Source organism: Sycon ciliatum, chromosome 5 (assembly GCF_964019385.1).
Source record: "Sycon ciliatum chromosome 5, ocSycCili1.1, whole genome shotgun sequence".
NCBI classification, from domain to species: domain Eukaryota; kingdom Metazoa; phylum Porifera; class Calcarea; order Leucosolenida; family Sycettidae; genus Sycon; species Sycon ciliatum.
Genome location: NC_088647.1, coordinates 10,631,557 through 10,646,949, shown reverse-complemented (window position 1 = coordinate 10,646,949; position 15,393 = coordinate 10,631,557). Strand labels below are relative to the sequence as shown.

The following is a 15,393-nucleotide window of genomic DNA, read 5'->3' as shown; positions in this document are numbered from 1 at the left end:
GCCAGAGGCTGAAATCCCATTCGCTGCCTACTACACTAGGAAAAACGAGGTCTAGCTGCATATTGCTCCTCTGAGATGTGACAAATCAAACCAGACATGCAGACAAGCACGCCCACCCACACCCACCCACACGCACACAATACACCCACACACATCCGCACACGCACAATACACCCACAGGGCAACAGAAGAACAGATGTCTGGGAAATGGCCACTCTACTGAGCCAAGTTCCAAGTGTGGGAGCAAATTCATCCCTAAGTTCTTATAGGTTGATTTATAAATATTAAAACGGAACTCGCGATAAAACTTTCAAATAGTGCTAAAAAAAAGGATCAGAACCGCTTGACGGAAAGCCAATGTCAACATACGGACTTCAAAATATAGGCCAACGGTGCTCGATGGATATACATGCTGAGCACAAATTAAATACTGGAAAATATGTACAAGAGAGGAAGATCTACAGAGGAAAGGCACACCAATGTAAAAGGGAAGCGGAAAAGTAGCAAGAACATTGCCTTGGCTTGGTGAGTGTGACATATGACTCGTAGCACTGAGACACGCTTGCATTTTCAGCAGCAGCAGGTGGATTGTGAAGACAACGCATAATGTGGAGAGAAGAGTAGGGAGGGACAAAGAAACAGAGAGTGGGGAGGGAGAAAGAAAGAGAGAGAGAGAGAGAGAGAGAGAGAGAGAGACTGTGTGTGTGTGTGTGTGTGTGTGTGTGTGTGTGTGTGTGTGTGTGTGTGTGTGTGTGTGTGAGAGAGAGAGAGGGAGAGAGAGAGAGAGAGAGAGAGAGAGTGATAGAAAGAGAGACAGACAGACACCCGCCCACACCCGCACAGAGTAACGGATTGGGGAAGGGGAGAGGCAGCCAGAGAAAATGAAGCAGAAATCTAGTGCAAAGCAGAAATCCTAACCTACTGTAAAGACATGCGCAGACAAAAAACAGACAAAACAGACCACCAGTTGATGACCACACTGTGATATGTATACGGAACAGTGGGTATGGACAGTGAGCTGCAGAGATGTGCTAGACATGGTTATTGACATTTGGACCTACAACTAACAGCACATCTACCTATATTATACAGGTAAACTAAAGAGGTCACAGAAACTATTTTGTACATATGTAACACAGATAGCGGTGAGTGTTTTACACTGACAAAACTAGTTGGTAGCTTGACTACGCCGAGCTCTCAACAGTCCATTTCCAATGATGGCGGTAACACAAGCACAGGTTTCCTCTCTTTAAGTTTTGGCGACTTTCTAACCTCTGCACCTGCTGCTGTTGTTGTGACTGGCTTTGCTTGCTTGTCCTCACTTCCGTTAACCCTCTGCTCTGATGCCTGCTGCTGGCGACGTGCCTGGAGCTTATTTTCAGCTTCTTGAACCTGTCAACCAGCACAATACAATGAGTGTCCGATGATGTGAATTGCAGATTACCACCCATCTACACACAACCACATGCATGTTGAAGTGTGATGAACAGCATGCACGCCTGTAGCAACGGTGTTAGTGTACGAGTACAGGTACGCGTATGCACACAGTATTGGACTCGGATGGAGAGCCAAGGATAAATTTATAGTAAAGAAAAAAGGACCAAGAACCTACAAGTTACGCTATAATGTCCACTAACACCACCAGTTACTAAACAATCAGCTCATTGCACGGCACTGACCGACGGTACTGACGTTCTACAACTAACTGGCTAACAGCTCTAGCACATCTTGGTACACAGTTTTACTCTAATCTGGACTCAAGGTTAAATGTACACTAACCGTAGTTGTCATAGCAACTGGAAATTGGGAAATGTCTGCACTAGTTTTAGTTACTGATTTGCCAGCGCTGGCATACCATACTCAGTCGATCAGAAGCCAGAGGCTTCCATTCTTTTCAATCCCAATTTTGAAGAGGCTTTATTCAAGAGGGGCTTTTATTATTTAAATCCATACAGTATTCCAATCAAATCCCTAAACAAAATCCTACAAGTACTCAAAGCAAGCAATTCGGTGTCTAGTTAGTTCGCACATACTATGTCGACCTGGACATGTACCGGTACAGTAGACTCGTACGCCCAAGAACGTCCAGGCTGGAAATCTAAGAACGCCCCAGCCTGGATTTAAGAACGAACTCCAAGATTTTTAAGAAAGCGACATTGTTTGGTATTGCACGTTTCTGTATCAGAATATTTGAGCGCCGGTTTGTTTTGCAAGCGGATTGCACCTTCATGATCTTGTTCGAGTACACGAAAACAAGTCCGCAACCACAAACTCTTGTCGGGTCCTCGCGAAAACATCACCCAGTGCAGCGCTACATACTACACGTGCATACATGTATGCGCATGTAAAGTGTACAACCGATACATGTAGCGCAAAGTGCATTGTACATGAGCGTCACGGGTCATGTTGGACGCGTAAGAACGCGAAATAAGAACGTAGCCTGGGGCGCTGAAAAATAAGAACTTTGCTAGGCTGGCCCTCTGAAACCGCGTTCTTGGGCGTACGAGTCTACTGTATGTGCATGCATGACAATGCACGAAATCTTTCGTCCACTACCCTAGCTTGAGAACTAACATAGCAACAACACTAATATGCTAACAGACATGTACGTTTGCATGATTGGCAGTAGTAGTCACTCACGCTCATAACAACAAGCCCTGATTACATTTGAATGCGTTGAGTTCTTTGCCCATTGCTGCTCTCACATTTTGCTGATTGTAATAAAAGCTTTGTGTCGAGCAACAGTAAGGCTGTGTTTAACCCTAGCTTGAGAACTGACATAGCAGCAACACTAACCCGTGAGTACCAACACATCAACACGCTATAATCCCTGGCGGCCCATACCTAATTTCTATAGCTATAATCCCTGGTGGCCCATACCTGATTTCGGAGCTCAGCTACAGTTTGACGCAGTTCCACTACAATCTGAGCGGATGATTCATTCTGAGATTTCAGATGATTGACCTCGGCCAAGTCATCTTCAAGCTCTGCGTGACGAATCTGTGCAGCGAGAATAGGAATGCGGAGACCACCTTGGCAAGGTTACGGATATCGGTGTTAGTAGTGATACTGCCATCATGAAGCAATTTCTTGTTACACTACTGAGACTAGGTAGTTCGGTGCGCTACCCTAGTTGTGTAGTGTGTAATGTGCAGGAACAACATTTTAATAATATCAGAAATATAGTAAGGGCTTTTCGTGATCATTTCAGCAGATGTTCTTCTTAGCTTCGATCTTCAGCACCCACAGAGATAGAGGATTTATGAATAACACAGACATGCCTATAAGCATGCTACTTTTAGAAACCACATCTTCATGTCACGTTCACGCTTGTACACAGCTCAGAGCTACTGACCTTCAGCGATACGTGTGTCAACTCTGCCTCACGTAGTCGTTGTTCAATGACTTCTTTCTGCTGCGCCGACTCGGCCATTTGCCGCCGCCGATAGTTGACAAAGTTAGCAGAATCTACGGTAGGTTGATCAGATGCCTGTTGGAACAAGTAGAGCACACGTAAATGCAATGACGGTCCATCAGAGAGAGAGAGAGAGGGGAATAGATAGAGTTACGTACATAGCTACCCTGCTCTCTGGGGTCAAAGCCGCACTTGGATTTCTTGAAATAGCCAGGATACAGCTTGCGGCATTATACCTTGGTACACCCCGAGCAGTCAGTATAGTACAGACAACTGGTAACTGGAATGTGGCCAATCCACAGGTGCGGCTTAGACACTGACAAATACAGTACAATGTAGTTATCCAGACAGTGGGGTGCTGCACTTGTTTGGCAACATAGATACATGTAGCTATAAGGTTAGGTAGATTGGAGGCAAATACGCTTGTGCTAAGGTATTGGCAGGGGAACTGCACTGTAAGCAACTAGCATAACAGTCCTAGCAACGAGCATAACAGTCGTAGCAACTAGCATAGCAGTCCTAGCAACTAGCATAACAGTCCTAGCAACTAGCATAGCAGTCCTAGCAACTAGCATAGCAGTCCTAGCAACTAGCATAGCAGTCCTAGCAACTAGCATAACAGTCCTAGCAACTAGCATAACAGTCCCGGCAATGAGCACACTCCAACACCAGAGTCCTCACCAAGGGTCTGTTGATGTCCTGTCGTTCTGCTTTCCGTCGCTCTTCCTCTTCCTTGATACGACGCCGACCCAGCGCTAGATCCTTGCGTAGCCGGGCACCATCTGCAACCAGTTCTGCGTGTCCCATTTGACACGCCACCAAGTCGTTTGTTATCCGATGAACTTCCTGACAGCAGCAACAAACACCGGCAGAGAGTTATAATACAACTGTTAGATACGCGCACACGCTTCAGAGCCAAGTGTCGGCTGTAACACTGAACAGAGCCCATCTCTGAAGTCATCATTGACACACACACACACACACACACACACACACACACACACACACACACACACACACACACACACACACACACACACACACACACACACACACACACACACACACACACACACACACACACACACACACATCTCAGACCTGCCCATCGCAGAAGCAATGATACCGAACAGCTATGTTAGACATAGCAACTAGTGCTGGGATTACACCATTCAACAGCTTGCAAGGCTGATGAATTGACCGCCACTAATTTTTAGCCTGGTATCCACCACACAGCTGATTGAAGTGGCTTTTTCTGGCCAGTGAATCCCTATTTTTCATTTTTTTAATTCTTTTTTCTTTTTCGACACACACACCACACCACATACTCCGGCATACACTGGCTGCTGGTAACCACCCAGGAGAATGAAAGAAGAGCTAGGAGCATGAGAAAGAGAAGAAAGACGTGTGCGGCCATAATCGTCGGGAATTGAACCCGCAACCTCTCGACACACACACACACACACACACACACACACACACACACACACACACACACACACACACACACACACACACACCCAAACACACACACTTGTACTTGCTCACTGCCAAAACTGGTCACGTGGGTCTCCCCGGGAGAGGGGAGAGAGACTCAAAAGGAATCTTGGAAAGATTACTCAATTGGCCATTGAACCGCCCAACGGCCGACACCCCCTGAAATCCCCAAACTAGGGTGGACTTGAAATGATCCCACTTACGGGCTCACCACACCTCAGTAAGTGGGCGAGGACAAGGTGCAGAAAAAGGATTGACGGCATCAGGGTATCCGTCCGGGGATCCAACTGCAGTTACCCCTGCCCCCAGTGAAGGTAATACTTGCTACTAGTGTGGGTGGCTAAATCAGAGTGGATCTGATATACGCTTCACTAGCACCATTGATTACACAAGAGTTAATCTAGCCAGAAGCAGTCCATGGTTAAAACTTAACAGGTATGTATACTTCAAATAGAAAGTATATGAACCCTGAAGCCAACAAAGGTGGTAGGTACAACAATACACCTTCAAGCAGCCGAGCCCGTTGGCCACAGACCCAACACTATCTGGCATAAGTGTACCCACCAACCGAACTAGCTGGCACACACACACGCACGTGCGTAATGCATGCTGTGGCACTAGTGTGCACGGCTGACAAAAGGGCACAACAGGCCATGACTGAACACTGCAGCACATGCACTCACTACATGGCCATCTTACACATCAGTGGTTACAGTGCACAAGCAACAAGGAAGAACACATTGGACTCACTGCCTCGACATCTTCAATCCTCTTAGAGAGTTTGAGATTTTCAGCTCGGATAGCCTGCAGCAAGCATTGTCAGCAACCGAAGTAAACACAAGGAAACCCAAGTACAGATAAGCTAGGTTAGTTCTCAGCTATTGGAAACGAAGCAGTAGTGCAGTGAGTGACAGTGTGAAGCCTGAACAGTTAGTTGTCAGTGATACAGTGCTCTATCAGTGCACAATGTAGCTACAGTGTACAAAATTAACACAATGGACTGGAACAACGGAGTACATTTCGCATAATAGTACAGAAGGCGAGATTGAAGCGCAAGAGATCTCCACCAACTTTCACTTACTCTATTCTCTATTCCCTCCTCCGTGTCCTTTTCTCTCTGATGCTGATAGTCTTTGCCTAGTCTGGTGATAGAGCGTGTACAACACAGACACACAGATACACACAGACACAGACACAGACACACACAGACACACACATAGTGTGCAAGTGTAGGTAAGACACGTCATTACGAGTATAACTATCCTAGTAAGCCCTTCTTTGCGGTATACAATGGTATAGGCCGAGCGCAAAATGATGAAGTGTGTACAAAGTGTGCATAAGCCTGTAGGGTGAAATTGGCGTTGTACTGTTTCTAGATCTGCATAGCACCAACAATCTCTTGAAACCACCCATTTCATGCCGAACATGGGTACGAATGACATCAAAATGCCATTGTACACGTGGTCTATTGAGCACTCTCGCAAGACAAGGCGAACTTAGCTTTGTTGAGAGAGATAGAAAGAGAGAGAGAGAGGGAGAGAGATGGTAGATAGATAATATAAACAGAGGAGGAGCTAGCAGATCAAAGTGCCTGTGGGCAGGTGGCGTTATAATGCGGATGTCAGAAACTCACTTGACTAATTTCTTATGTGACATCTTCAAGCTGTATGCTTTCTTGATAAGAGCATCAATAGATGCCATTGAGCTGTACGAAGTTCGTAACTCAGTCTGAAGTACCTGAGAAGACATGGTGTGAAGGAAAGAACAAAATAGATATCATGCATTTTGTTTGGACTTACAGAGACTTTCAAGTATGAAAAAGGCGATGTTTTGATTTGTTCTACGTGTGTGTAGGGCAATTGCAGGATTGGGTTACTGTGGTGTCATCTTACTGCAAGCACAGTCACAAGTTGTGCAACACATTTTGTTGCTGGTGATGTCAAGCATTGGTGTGTGTGTGTGTGTGTGTGTGTGTGTGTGTGTGTGTGTGTGTGTGTGTGTGTGTGTGTGTGTGTGTGTGTGTGTGTGTGTGTGTGTCCCATATGGTGCAGTGGTATGTGCAGTCGATTTCCAATCGAGAGGTTGCGGGTTCAATTCCCGACGATTATGGTCGCACACGTCTTTCTTCTCTTTCTCGGACTCTTCCTGACTTTTCTTTCATTCTCCTGGGTGGTTACCAACAGCCAGTGTATGCCGGAGTATGTGGTGTGGTGTGTGTGTAGAAAAAAAATGGAAAAATGAAAAATAGGGATTCACTGGCCAGAAATAGTCACTTCAAACAGCTGTGTGGTGGATACCAGGCTAAAAATAGTGGCGGTCAATTCATCAGCCTTGCAAGCTGTTGAATGGTGTAATCCCAGCACAAGTTGCTATGTTTAACATAGCTGTTCGCCATCATCGCTTCCGCGATGGGCATGTCTGAGGTGAGGCATGTCTGAGGTGAGGCATGTGTGTGTGTGTGTGTGTGTGTGTGTGTGTGTGTGTGTGTGTGTGTGTGTGTGTGTGTGTGTGTGTGTGTGTGTGTGTGTGTGTGTGTGTGTGTGTGTGTGTGTGTGTGTGTGTGTGTGTGTGTGTGTGTGTGTGTGTGTGTGTGTGTGTGTGTGTGTGTGTGTGTGTGTGTGTGTGTGTGTGTGTGTGTGTGTGTGTGTGTGTGTGTGTGTGTGTGTGTGTGTGTGTGTGTGTGTGTGTGTGTGTGTGTGTGTGTGTTTCCTTACCACTCTACTCATTTAGAAGTACGGAAGCTCAGTGGTGACAAGTGAGATCCAACATTGTGAATAAAGTAGAGCCGCATTCACTGCACTGTCCAGTGCCTGCAGTGCTAGCAGTGTGCAGGCCCGCAATTGCCATCATTCACGAGGCTGGATTTCGTTTGCAACAACTGAACAGCTGCAAGTTCTAGGAGCCAGCCTAACGTTACATTGTATGCAGGTACCCGCAGTACAGAATACGACACAGCAAATCAACAGGAGATGGATTGATGTCCTACAGGGATATGTATGGTATAATATAACATGCTGTCGACATCGAAAACATGTTAGGGATATGTATGTACACACATACATTCATCATTCCCGGCATGTCCAGTTTGAGGAGCTGCTCACGCTTGTCCAGTAGAATAGCTAATGCAACACGGAACACAGCATCCATGCCCTGCAAAACAAATACATACATACATACATACATACAATGCGCACATGCACACACACATACCTACTTCATCACGCATCCTTGTGTCAATCTGGAGCTGTAGCGTGTACATTGTAGATCTACATGTACATGTACTACTTAGTAGGGCTCAAACGGTTAGTCCGATTAACCGGTTGCAGACCGGTTACGAAGGATTAACGGTTAACCGATAAAGATAACGGTTACGCAGTAACTTTTCAGTCAACTTTTCAAGTATCAGGTCGTTGCAAAGTATGCACTTTCGCAGGCTGTCGCACGCGTACGCAATTTCTGGGCTGTCAACTCGGTCATATCTGGTCTCTTCGTGTGAGAGTATGTATGAATGAGCATGCAAGAGAATATACATGTGTGCGTTGTACTGAATAGGGTACATTTTTTCAATAAGTATAGTCAAATATACGGTTAAAAAAGAGTCCGCAGGATTGCCGTGGCTTATAGGTTATAACCGTTAAACCGACCGTTAGCTTAGCAGTTAACCGTTGGGGGTAAAACCGTGACCGTTTGAGCCCTACTACTTAGCCAATTAGCCAGGGGGAGGAGGGGTGGTGAGGGGAGAGGATAAATTGTCACTGCCAGGCAAGAAATAACCAGGGGATTGCCAAGGAGTAAGAAGATGGAGCACACTCTAAGTTGTCACTGCACATCGGTCAGGATATGGTGTAAGTGGCACACAATGAAATGGGTTCTTGGTTAGAGGACAGCAAATCAGCACATGAAGCACAGAAGCCATAATATGGTCGACAACTATAGTATAGTTTGGACTAGGCATTTCGTACCATTACTAGTCGGTACTTTACCATGTTAATGACCCTTGACCCCCGGCCTTGTATTCGACATGAAAAGCAATGGTACGAAAGGCCTAGTCGAAACTATACGGCTTCCGTGCTTCGTGTGCTGACACACAATGAAAGCGTTTCCAATTTCAAACGAGAAATTGACTGCCCTACCCAACAAAGGGGATCACCAATCCATCAGCCAGTCACAAAAGCACACAGGAATGAGTTTCATGACAAAGCTGGTAACACCTAGATCTGAATTACCGGTAACCGGCACTTCTTAGTTCTTACATCGCAAAGGAACAGGTCCATGATGCGGAACGCAGCATCGACATTAAGCGTGGAGGCAAATATAGTCAGGAACCATGACGATGCGAACATGGTCGCCACCATGCCTTTATCTTGAATGTGAGCATGTAAATCACTGCAATGCTCCTAATGTGGGACAACACAGGAATAAGAACAAGAAGAAAAGTGAACAGGATCATGGATACACACATACACACATACACACCATGTATACTATACACAATCATACACACACACACACACACAGACACAGACACACAGACACACACACACACAGACACACAGACACACAGACACACAGACACACACACACACACACACACACATGGTCCTGGTAAACACTGACATTACGGTCATATGTGCCCTTGCGGGGCCGACAACTTGGAAACGACGAGCGACGGCAGAAAGTCGGCACTCTGCCGAGAGATCAGGGACCATGTTCAATCGGCACGACGAGAGAGCCATCTTTGGCAGCTATGGATTTGGAATCCACGAGTAGAGCGGCAGCACCGACCACAGGCCCCACAGTGGACCTTGCCGCATGAGAGGGCGAGCCGCACACGCGGCGGCGGAGGAGTCGCCTGAGCAGCAATGGTAGACACCGCTGCCCGGCACGGAGCCTGAGATGATGTCGCGCGCGCACACACACACACACACACACACACACACACACACACACACACACACACACACAATGTACCATGTACCATGTATACATGTATACGCCCGTCACAAGAGAAGCACGCAAATACACACACACACACAACCAGAGGGTTGTGGGGTCTTGCCTGTGCTAGCTTGTCCAGCAGGTGAAGGCAAACATCCAAGGCCGTCATGCTTGGTTTGAAGAGATCACGCATGCCGTAGTGGTGCATGATTCGTACAAAGATGTAGAATGCATCCTCTTCAGGCATCTGATTGTAAACAAGAATATAAGAACAGCAATGCTACTAAATTTAGGGACCATCCATGGTGTACCGATTTTCCATGATACCACCTTACCAACAATTGTAACACAAAAGTCACAGCTGATCTTCAGTTGCCTGATGAATGCCTATGGGCATGAAACTATTACAGTCCATTCATCGGAAACTGGCCCGCTGGCTTTTGAAAGTCGGATTTGGGCCGAATTGAGGATCAAAAACCCACTTTAAATCTCAAAAATCTGGGTTTTGGATCTGCTTCTCCATACATTTTGCCATGGCATACCTGTCCTAATTTTGTAAAACCTGGCTGAATTTCTATTTCCCTGTTCTTGGACTTTTCTGGCCTCAAATGTGGCAAGGAGTAATTGCACGGGTCACACAATGCAGGATGTACTGTTGTTTTCACGATATCTACAACTATGTGAGAGAGACACCAAAAAGTTAGGGTGCCAATTTCCAATGAATGGACTGTAGTTACAACCATGAAACTACTAGTTACAAGCATGATGATGAGTTGTGCTATGTGACTTGTGTCAACCATAGCTATGTTCGAATGAACATTGAGCACGCTACCGAGCCAGAGGACTCTCATTTCCAATAATTTTAACAAACACAACCGATGCTCCCTGATGATGCCCTCCTGGGTGAAAATTTGGAAACAATCGCTGTACGTGGTGTAACCGAGGACTGTTCGTGTGTTGCAAGTTGGAGGTGTAGTGAAAAACCCACACACACACAACCAGTGTTGTCACACTTGTCTTAAGCCACTGCATGTGGCAGCCTTGAGCAAGTGAAACACCGACACACACCATGCTTTACATACACCCATGCACCCCTCACCCACAGACACACACACACAGAGTCACCCCACCCACCCACCCAGGCCAGGACAGACAGACACACACACATGCACACACACACAGATATACAGCACCAACCTGCATAAGCAGAAGACCTGCAATGAATGGTGATCCCTGACAATAGCCAACTTCACGGTCATAAATGGAGTAGGCCTGAAGAGATGGCAACAAAAGCAGCAGCAGCAGCAGCAGTTGAAATTAAAAACAGCACAACAACAACCAAGATACCACTTTGGATAGTGTTGACTTGATCCAGCCCAGTGAGTCAGCTATCGGTGAACACTGTGCACCTCTAACCCTGCCAACTCTGGGCTGTGTGCACTGGGGCAGACCGTGCAAACTTGTTCATTCAGCACGGCTGTACTCTAAACAATAGTATGGCGAGCAAGGAGCTCCTAACCTTCATCATGTTCAACAGAGCTACTTGTCCATGCCCATCAGCCTCCTTGAACATCTCCTGATCTGGAAACGTGCGTGCCAGATCTCGACGAATGATCTTGATGAATGGCGAGTCACGCTGGTCAAAAACAAAACACAGAATCTAGCCGATGAGACGCAACAGGACGAGAGAGATATCCAAAACAAGTCGCACATACGACTGTGGCAGAAAGACAGTTCATGTCTTTGGTGGGCAATGACAAGACATCAGTTCACGCGGCGAAATCATTACTGTACCTCAGTACTCCACACGTCAACAAAATAAAAATCAATGTGGAATTTTTATGCATCCTGGTAGCATTCTCTGGACAAGGATGCAGTTGAAAGTTGAAACTACGACGATTGTTGCAGCTCAGAACAACTTCATATGCGCCGGGATTATGTTACTTGAGCACCATGTTCTAATTTCTAACCTCCATTAAATCCGTATAGGCTCTTCTGAGTTGTTCTTGTTCTTGGTCAGTTCCTTTGGCTAACTTCATCCAGGCCAAACATCGCACTTTATCAGGAACACCATCATAAACCAGCTCTCGTATCGTCTTCTTGCGCCGCTTTGCAGAATCTTCCCAGCTGGCCAGAATATCACCCCAGAGCTAGACAACACACGAACACACAAACAAACAAACACACACAACATACTATTCTCAATTGCACTGCAAAGTGCACGTCTAAAGGAGAATTGCCCTCCTGTCCTAAAGCAGCAGCAGCAGCAGCAGAAGCAGAACCAAGTACTTCAGTACAAAGGAAACAATAATGTTGTTAATCTCCACAGGATTTAATACCTCATAACTATCTTTGGCAGCTGTCGGTGGTACTACATCTTTCAAAGCTGAAGGGCTGTACGTGAAAAAGAGAGGAAGACAAAATTAATATTGACACATTATTTTAAAAATTCCAGATGGGTACCTTGTAAACCTTCGCTACTTTCTTCTCAACATTATAAAAAGGAACAGTTACCAAACACGGCGTGTGTACGCATGTACAAGTGAGCGACATGCTTCTCTTGCAATGGGATTTCTGGTGGTGGTGGTGGTGGTGGTGGTGGTGTGTGTGTGTGTGTGTGTGTGTGTGTGTGGATGTGTGGTGTAGACCAGGCTGAATAGTGGCGGCCAATTCTTCAGCTTTGCTGTTGAATGGTGCAATCCCAGCACAAGTTGCTATGGCTTCTGCTGTAGCATCGCTATCGTCGCCTCTGGCGATGGGCGTCCAATGGTCCAATGCCAATGGTGTATGCGTGTGTACATGTGTGTGTGTGTGTGTGTGTATGCATGTGTGAGAGTGTGTGCACACATGCGTGCATGTGGCATGCTTCTTATGCGATGGTTGTACACAATGGCGTAATATGTATCATGTACATGTATGCTGCCGCAACGTTAGCGACACACACACACACACACACACGTGTGCACGCTTATAGATAGATGCCGGTGGCATCATTCTAGCATCATGACAAGCTTACCCATCACTTTCCACATCGATGCGCAGGGTGGTCAGCAGGAATGCCCCAACCACACTGGGACGGAGTGATGAGCCTCCCGATGATCCGCCAGTTGAACCAGGCAAGAAACGACTTGTAGTAGACGGCTTCCTGCTGGATGGACCATCGACTTCATTAGAGTCTTTCGACACACAGGAAGAGTTGCTGAGAATTGAATCACGTGAGCTTAAAGCTCTGCGATACTCCGGAAACCTGCAGCACCCCACAATAGCAAAATATTGTACCTGAATGATGACAGGGTAACCTTGAAAACAGGTCAGAGTGTTTGCTGCAGACTGGTCAGCATTCCAGAGCTCCCCCCCCCCCCCCCACACACACAATGTTCAGTGGAAACAAATTCAAACAATCTGTGCATCTCTCTACTCAGTGCTTCTTGCTTCTTACACAATCATCAGGAGACTAAGCTTAGCAGAGTGAACAGTGGACAAAGAATGTAATACCCTTGGCACATTGCTGGGAAAGTGGTGTGTGACTGGTCAGCGCAATGATATAGTGGACGGTATAAATATTGCAGAGATTGGCGCGATGGGTAGTGATGGAGCACGTTGCACGGCGCCGCAGGGATGGGAGGTGAGGCGTAGCTGCCTGTGAATAGGTAGGCACCTGAGCAGGATGATCAGTGACTTGTGATGAATGTACTTGCAGTAATCTGCATTCATAATATTATGCTGTACATTGAACGTACATGTACATGCATAAGATAAACCTTGTACTTGTACATGCATAAGACAAACCTTGTACTTGTATTGTAGAAACACGTTTTTAGTTTAACAGCATACAGTAGTACAAGGCGGCGGAACACCGCTGAATGCTTGTAGTAAGGGACACTGTTTCCGAATACGGTGTTCCACCGCCTTGTACTGTAATGTGCTGTCAAACTAAAATTGTACATGTATATACGTTAATACGTCTGTGTCGCATCTAGGCTCTAAAGTAGGTAGTATTTTGATTCATGACTTCATTGGAACACGAGCTCTGAATAACGCTTGCGGACTGATCTGGCCTTGTCGGCATTGCTGATGAAGAGTTTTCCTGTCAGGCACAGATCACATCTTTTAGTGGTGTTGTATGGGCATGCCTAGTAGAGAATGGACCAGTTGATAGTATAGGCCCTGTGAGTGCGTCAAATCCCGCCGTCAATCATGTGCTTGGAGAGTTGCGTGTTGTGTGTGTGTGTGTGTGTGTGTGTGTGTGTGTGTGTGTGTGTGTGTGTGTGCGTGTGTGCATGTGTGCATGTGTTTTGGTCAGAATGATGTCAGGTGATTGGTTAGTCGCTGTTTGAAAGTAGTCTTGGTCAGTTCGTGGTAGGTCTTCGAGGCACCTTTCCCTGCGACATCCAGCGCGTGAACCTCGGGCCAAATAGATGAGCTTGTCAGTCAGGCATGCATGTGATGGGCTGCCCATCAAGAGGGCATGTTGCCTCCGTCCGGCACTTACACATCTTGGACTTTGCTTCAACCAGCTTAGGAAGTTCCGCTTGTGCCAGGCCACCACCATACCTGACTATACCAAGGTGGCAGAACCTCCAACTAATGATCACCTGCCACTAAATACCACTTTTTAGCTCCAAAGGGTGGTCGTTAGGCCAAGCCAAAGAATATACTTTATGATCGTCCTCACCTGCCACAAATTTGGGGGCCGCCCCGGGAATTTATTATTATCCAGTCCGTACGGAAAATGTTGAGTTCCGGTTAGTGTACGCACATGCGAGCTGCACGTACGCATGTATTGTAGTATCCGCGGGCCGGGCTGGCCGGCTACGTGTTTTTTTTGGGAGGGGATACATACAGGTATTTTGAACTATCACTATTGTCGACAAAGTAATACTACTTGTAGGACCCTCCGTATGCTTTCATATCCTTTGACCTCACATTCGCATCCATGGAGATGTAGGATCATGCAGCCCGTAAAAATTAATAGTAATGGCAAGGACAAATTCAAACAGTCACTTCATGGAATTGTCCGGAATTTCAGGATTTCTGTACTGCAATCAGGACAGTGAACTTACGTAGTCTGTTCATCCAGGGACCTTTGCATTTGCACAGCACTAGTAGGATCTGACTTCCTTCGGGTTTCACCGCCGTCTGTTTCTCCACTAAGATCTTGAACATCAGTGGCATTTATTCCGGGATCCATATCTCAGCCTGCCGTCGACACCGGCATCAAAACTCGAATCGCAAATCCTGAACTATGCTTGGATCGCGACATCCATTCTCATTTGAACTGGCGGTACGCGGTGGTGAGAGAAAACCTACGCCTACGATATCACCATCCTAAGAAGTTACCCTTTTGGCCATATGCTGTCCAATAGGACACCCAAATAATAATTGACCAATTAGTTGACAAGAACTTACTTGAGTAATCCCCACATGCGGATTCAATATTTGTGACGCGAAGCCAAAACGGCAAAAAGCCTAAAGGGAAGGTGAAGATATACGCAGCGCCTTGGAGGCGCCACAGACGCCTCGCTTGGAATAAAAGGAGAAGA

The 15,393-nt window shown here is 46.4% G+C and overlaps 1 protein-coding gene across 1 annotated transcript; it reads right to left on the bottom strand.

The window, feature by feature from the left end:
- Positions 1-199: 199 nt before the first annotated feature.
- On the bottom strand, positions 200-15,291 carry LOC135817576 (ecotropic viral integration site 5 ortholog-like). The gene is made up of 16 exons (XM_065330790.1): positions 14,914-15,291; positions 12,867-13,097; positions 12,190-12,244; positions 11,821-12,000; positions 11,370-11,486; positions 11,048-11,122; positions 9,972-10,097; positions 9,166-9,309; positions 7,973-8,062; positions 6,546-6,649; positions 5,994-6,054; positions 5,663-5,716; positions 4,097-4,261; positions 3,356-3,490; positions 2,881-3,000; positions 200-1,392 (listed from the first exon to the last, which is right to left on the bottom strand). Exons 1-16 carry the CDS (start codon positions 15,039-15,041, stop codon positions 1,198-1,200), a joined length of 1,980 nt encoding a protein of 659 aa, XP_065186862.1. The 5' UTR covers positions 15,042-15,291; the 3' UTR covers positions 200-1,197.
- Between the last annotated feature and the right edge of the window lie 102 nt (positions 15,292-15,393).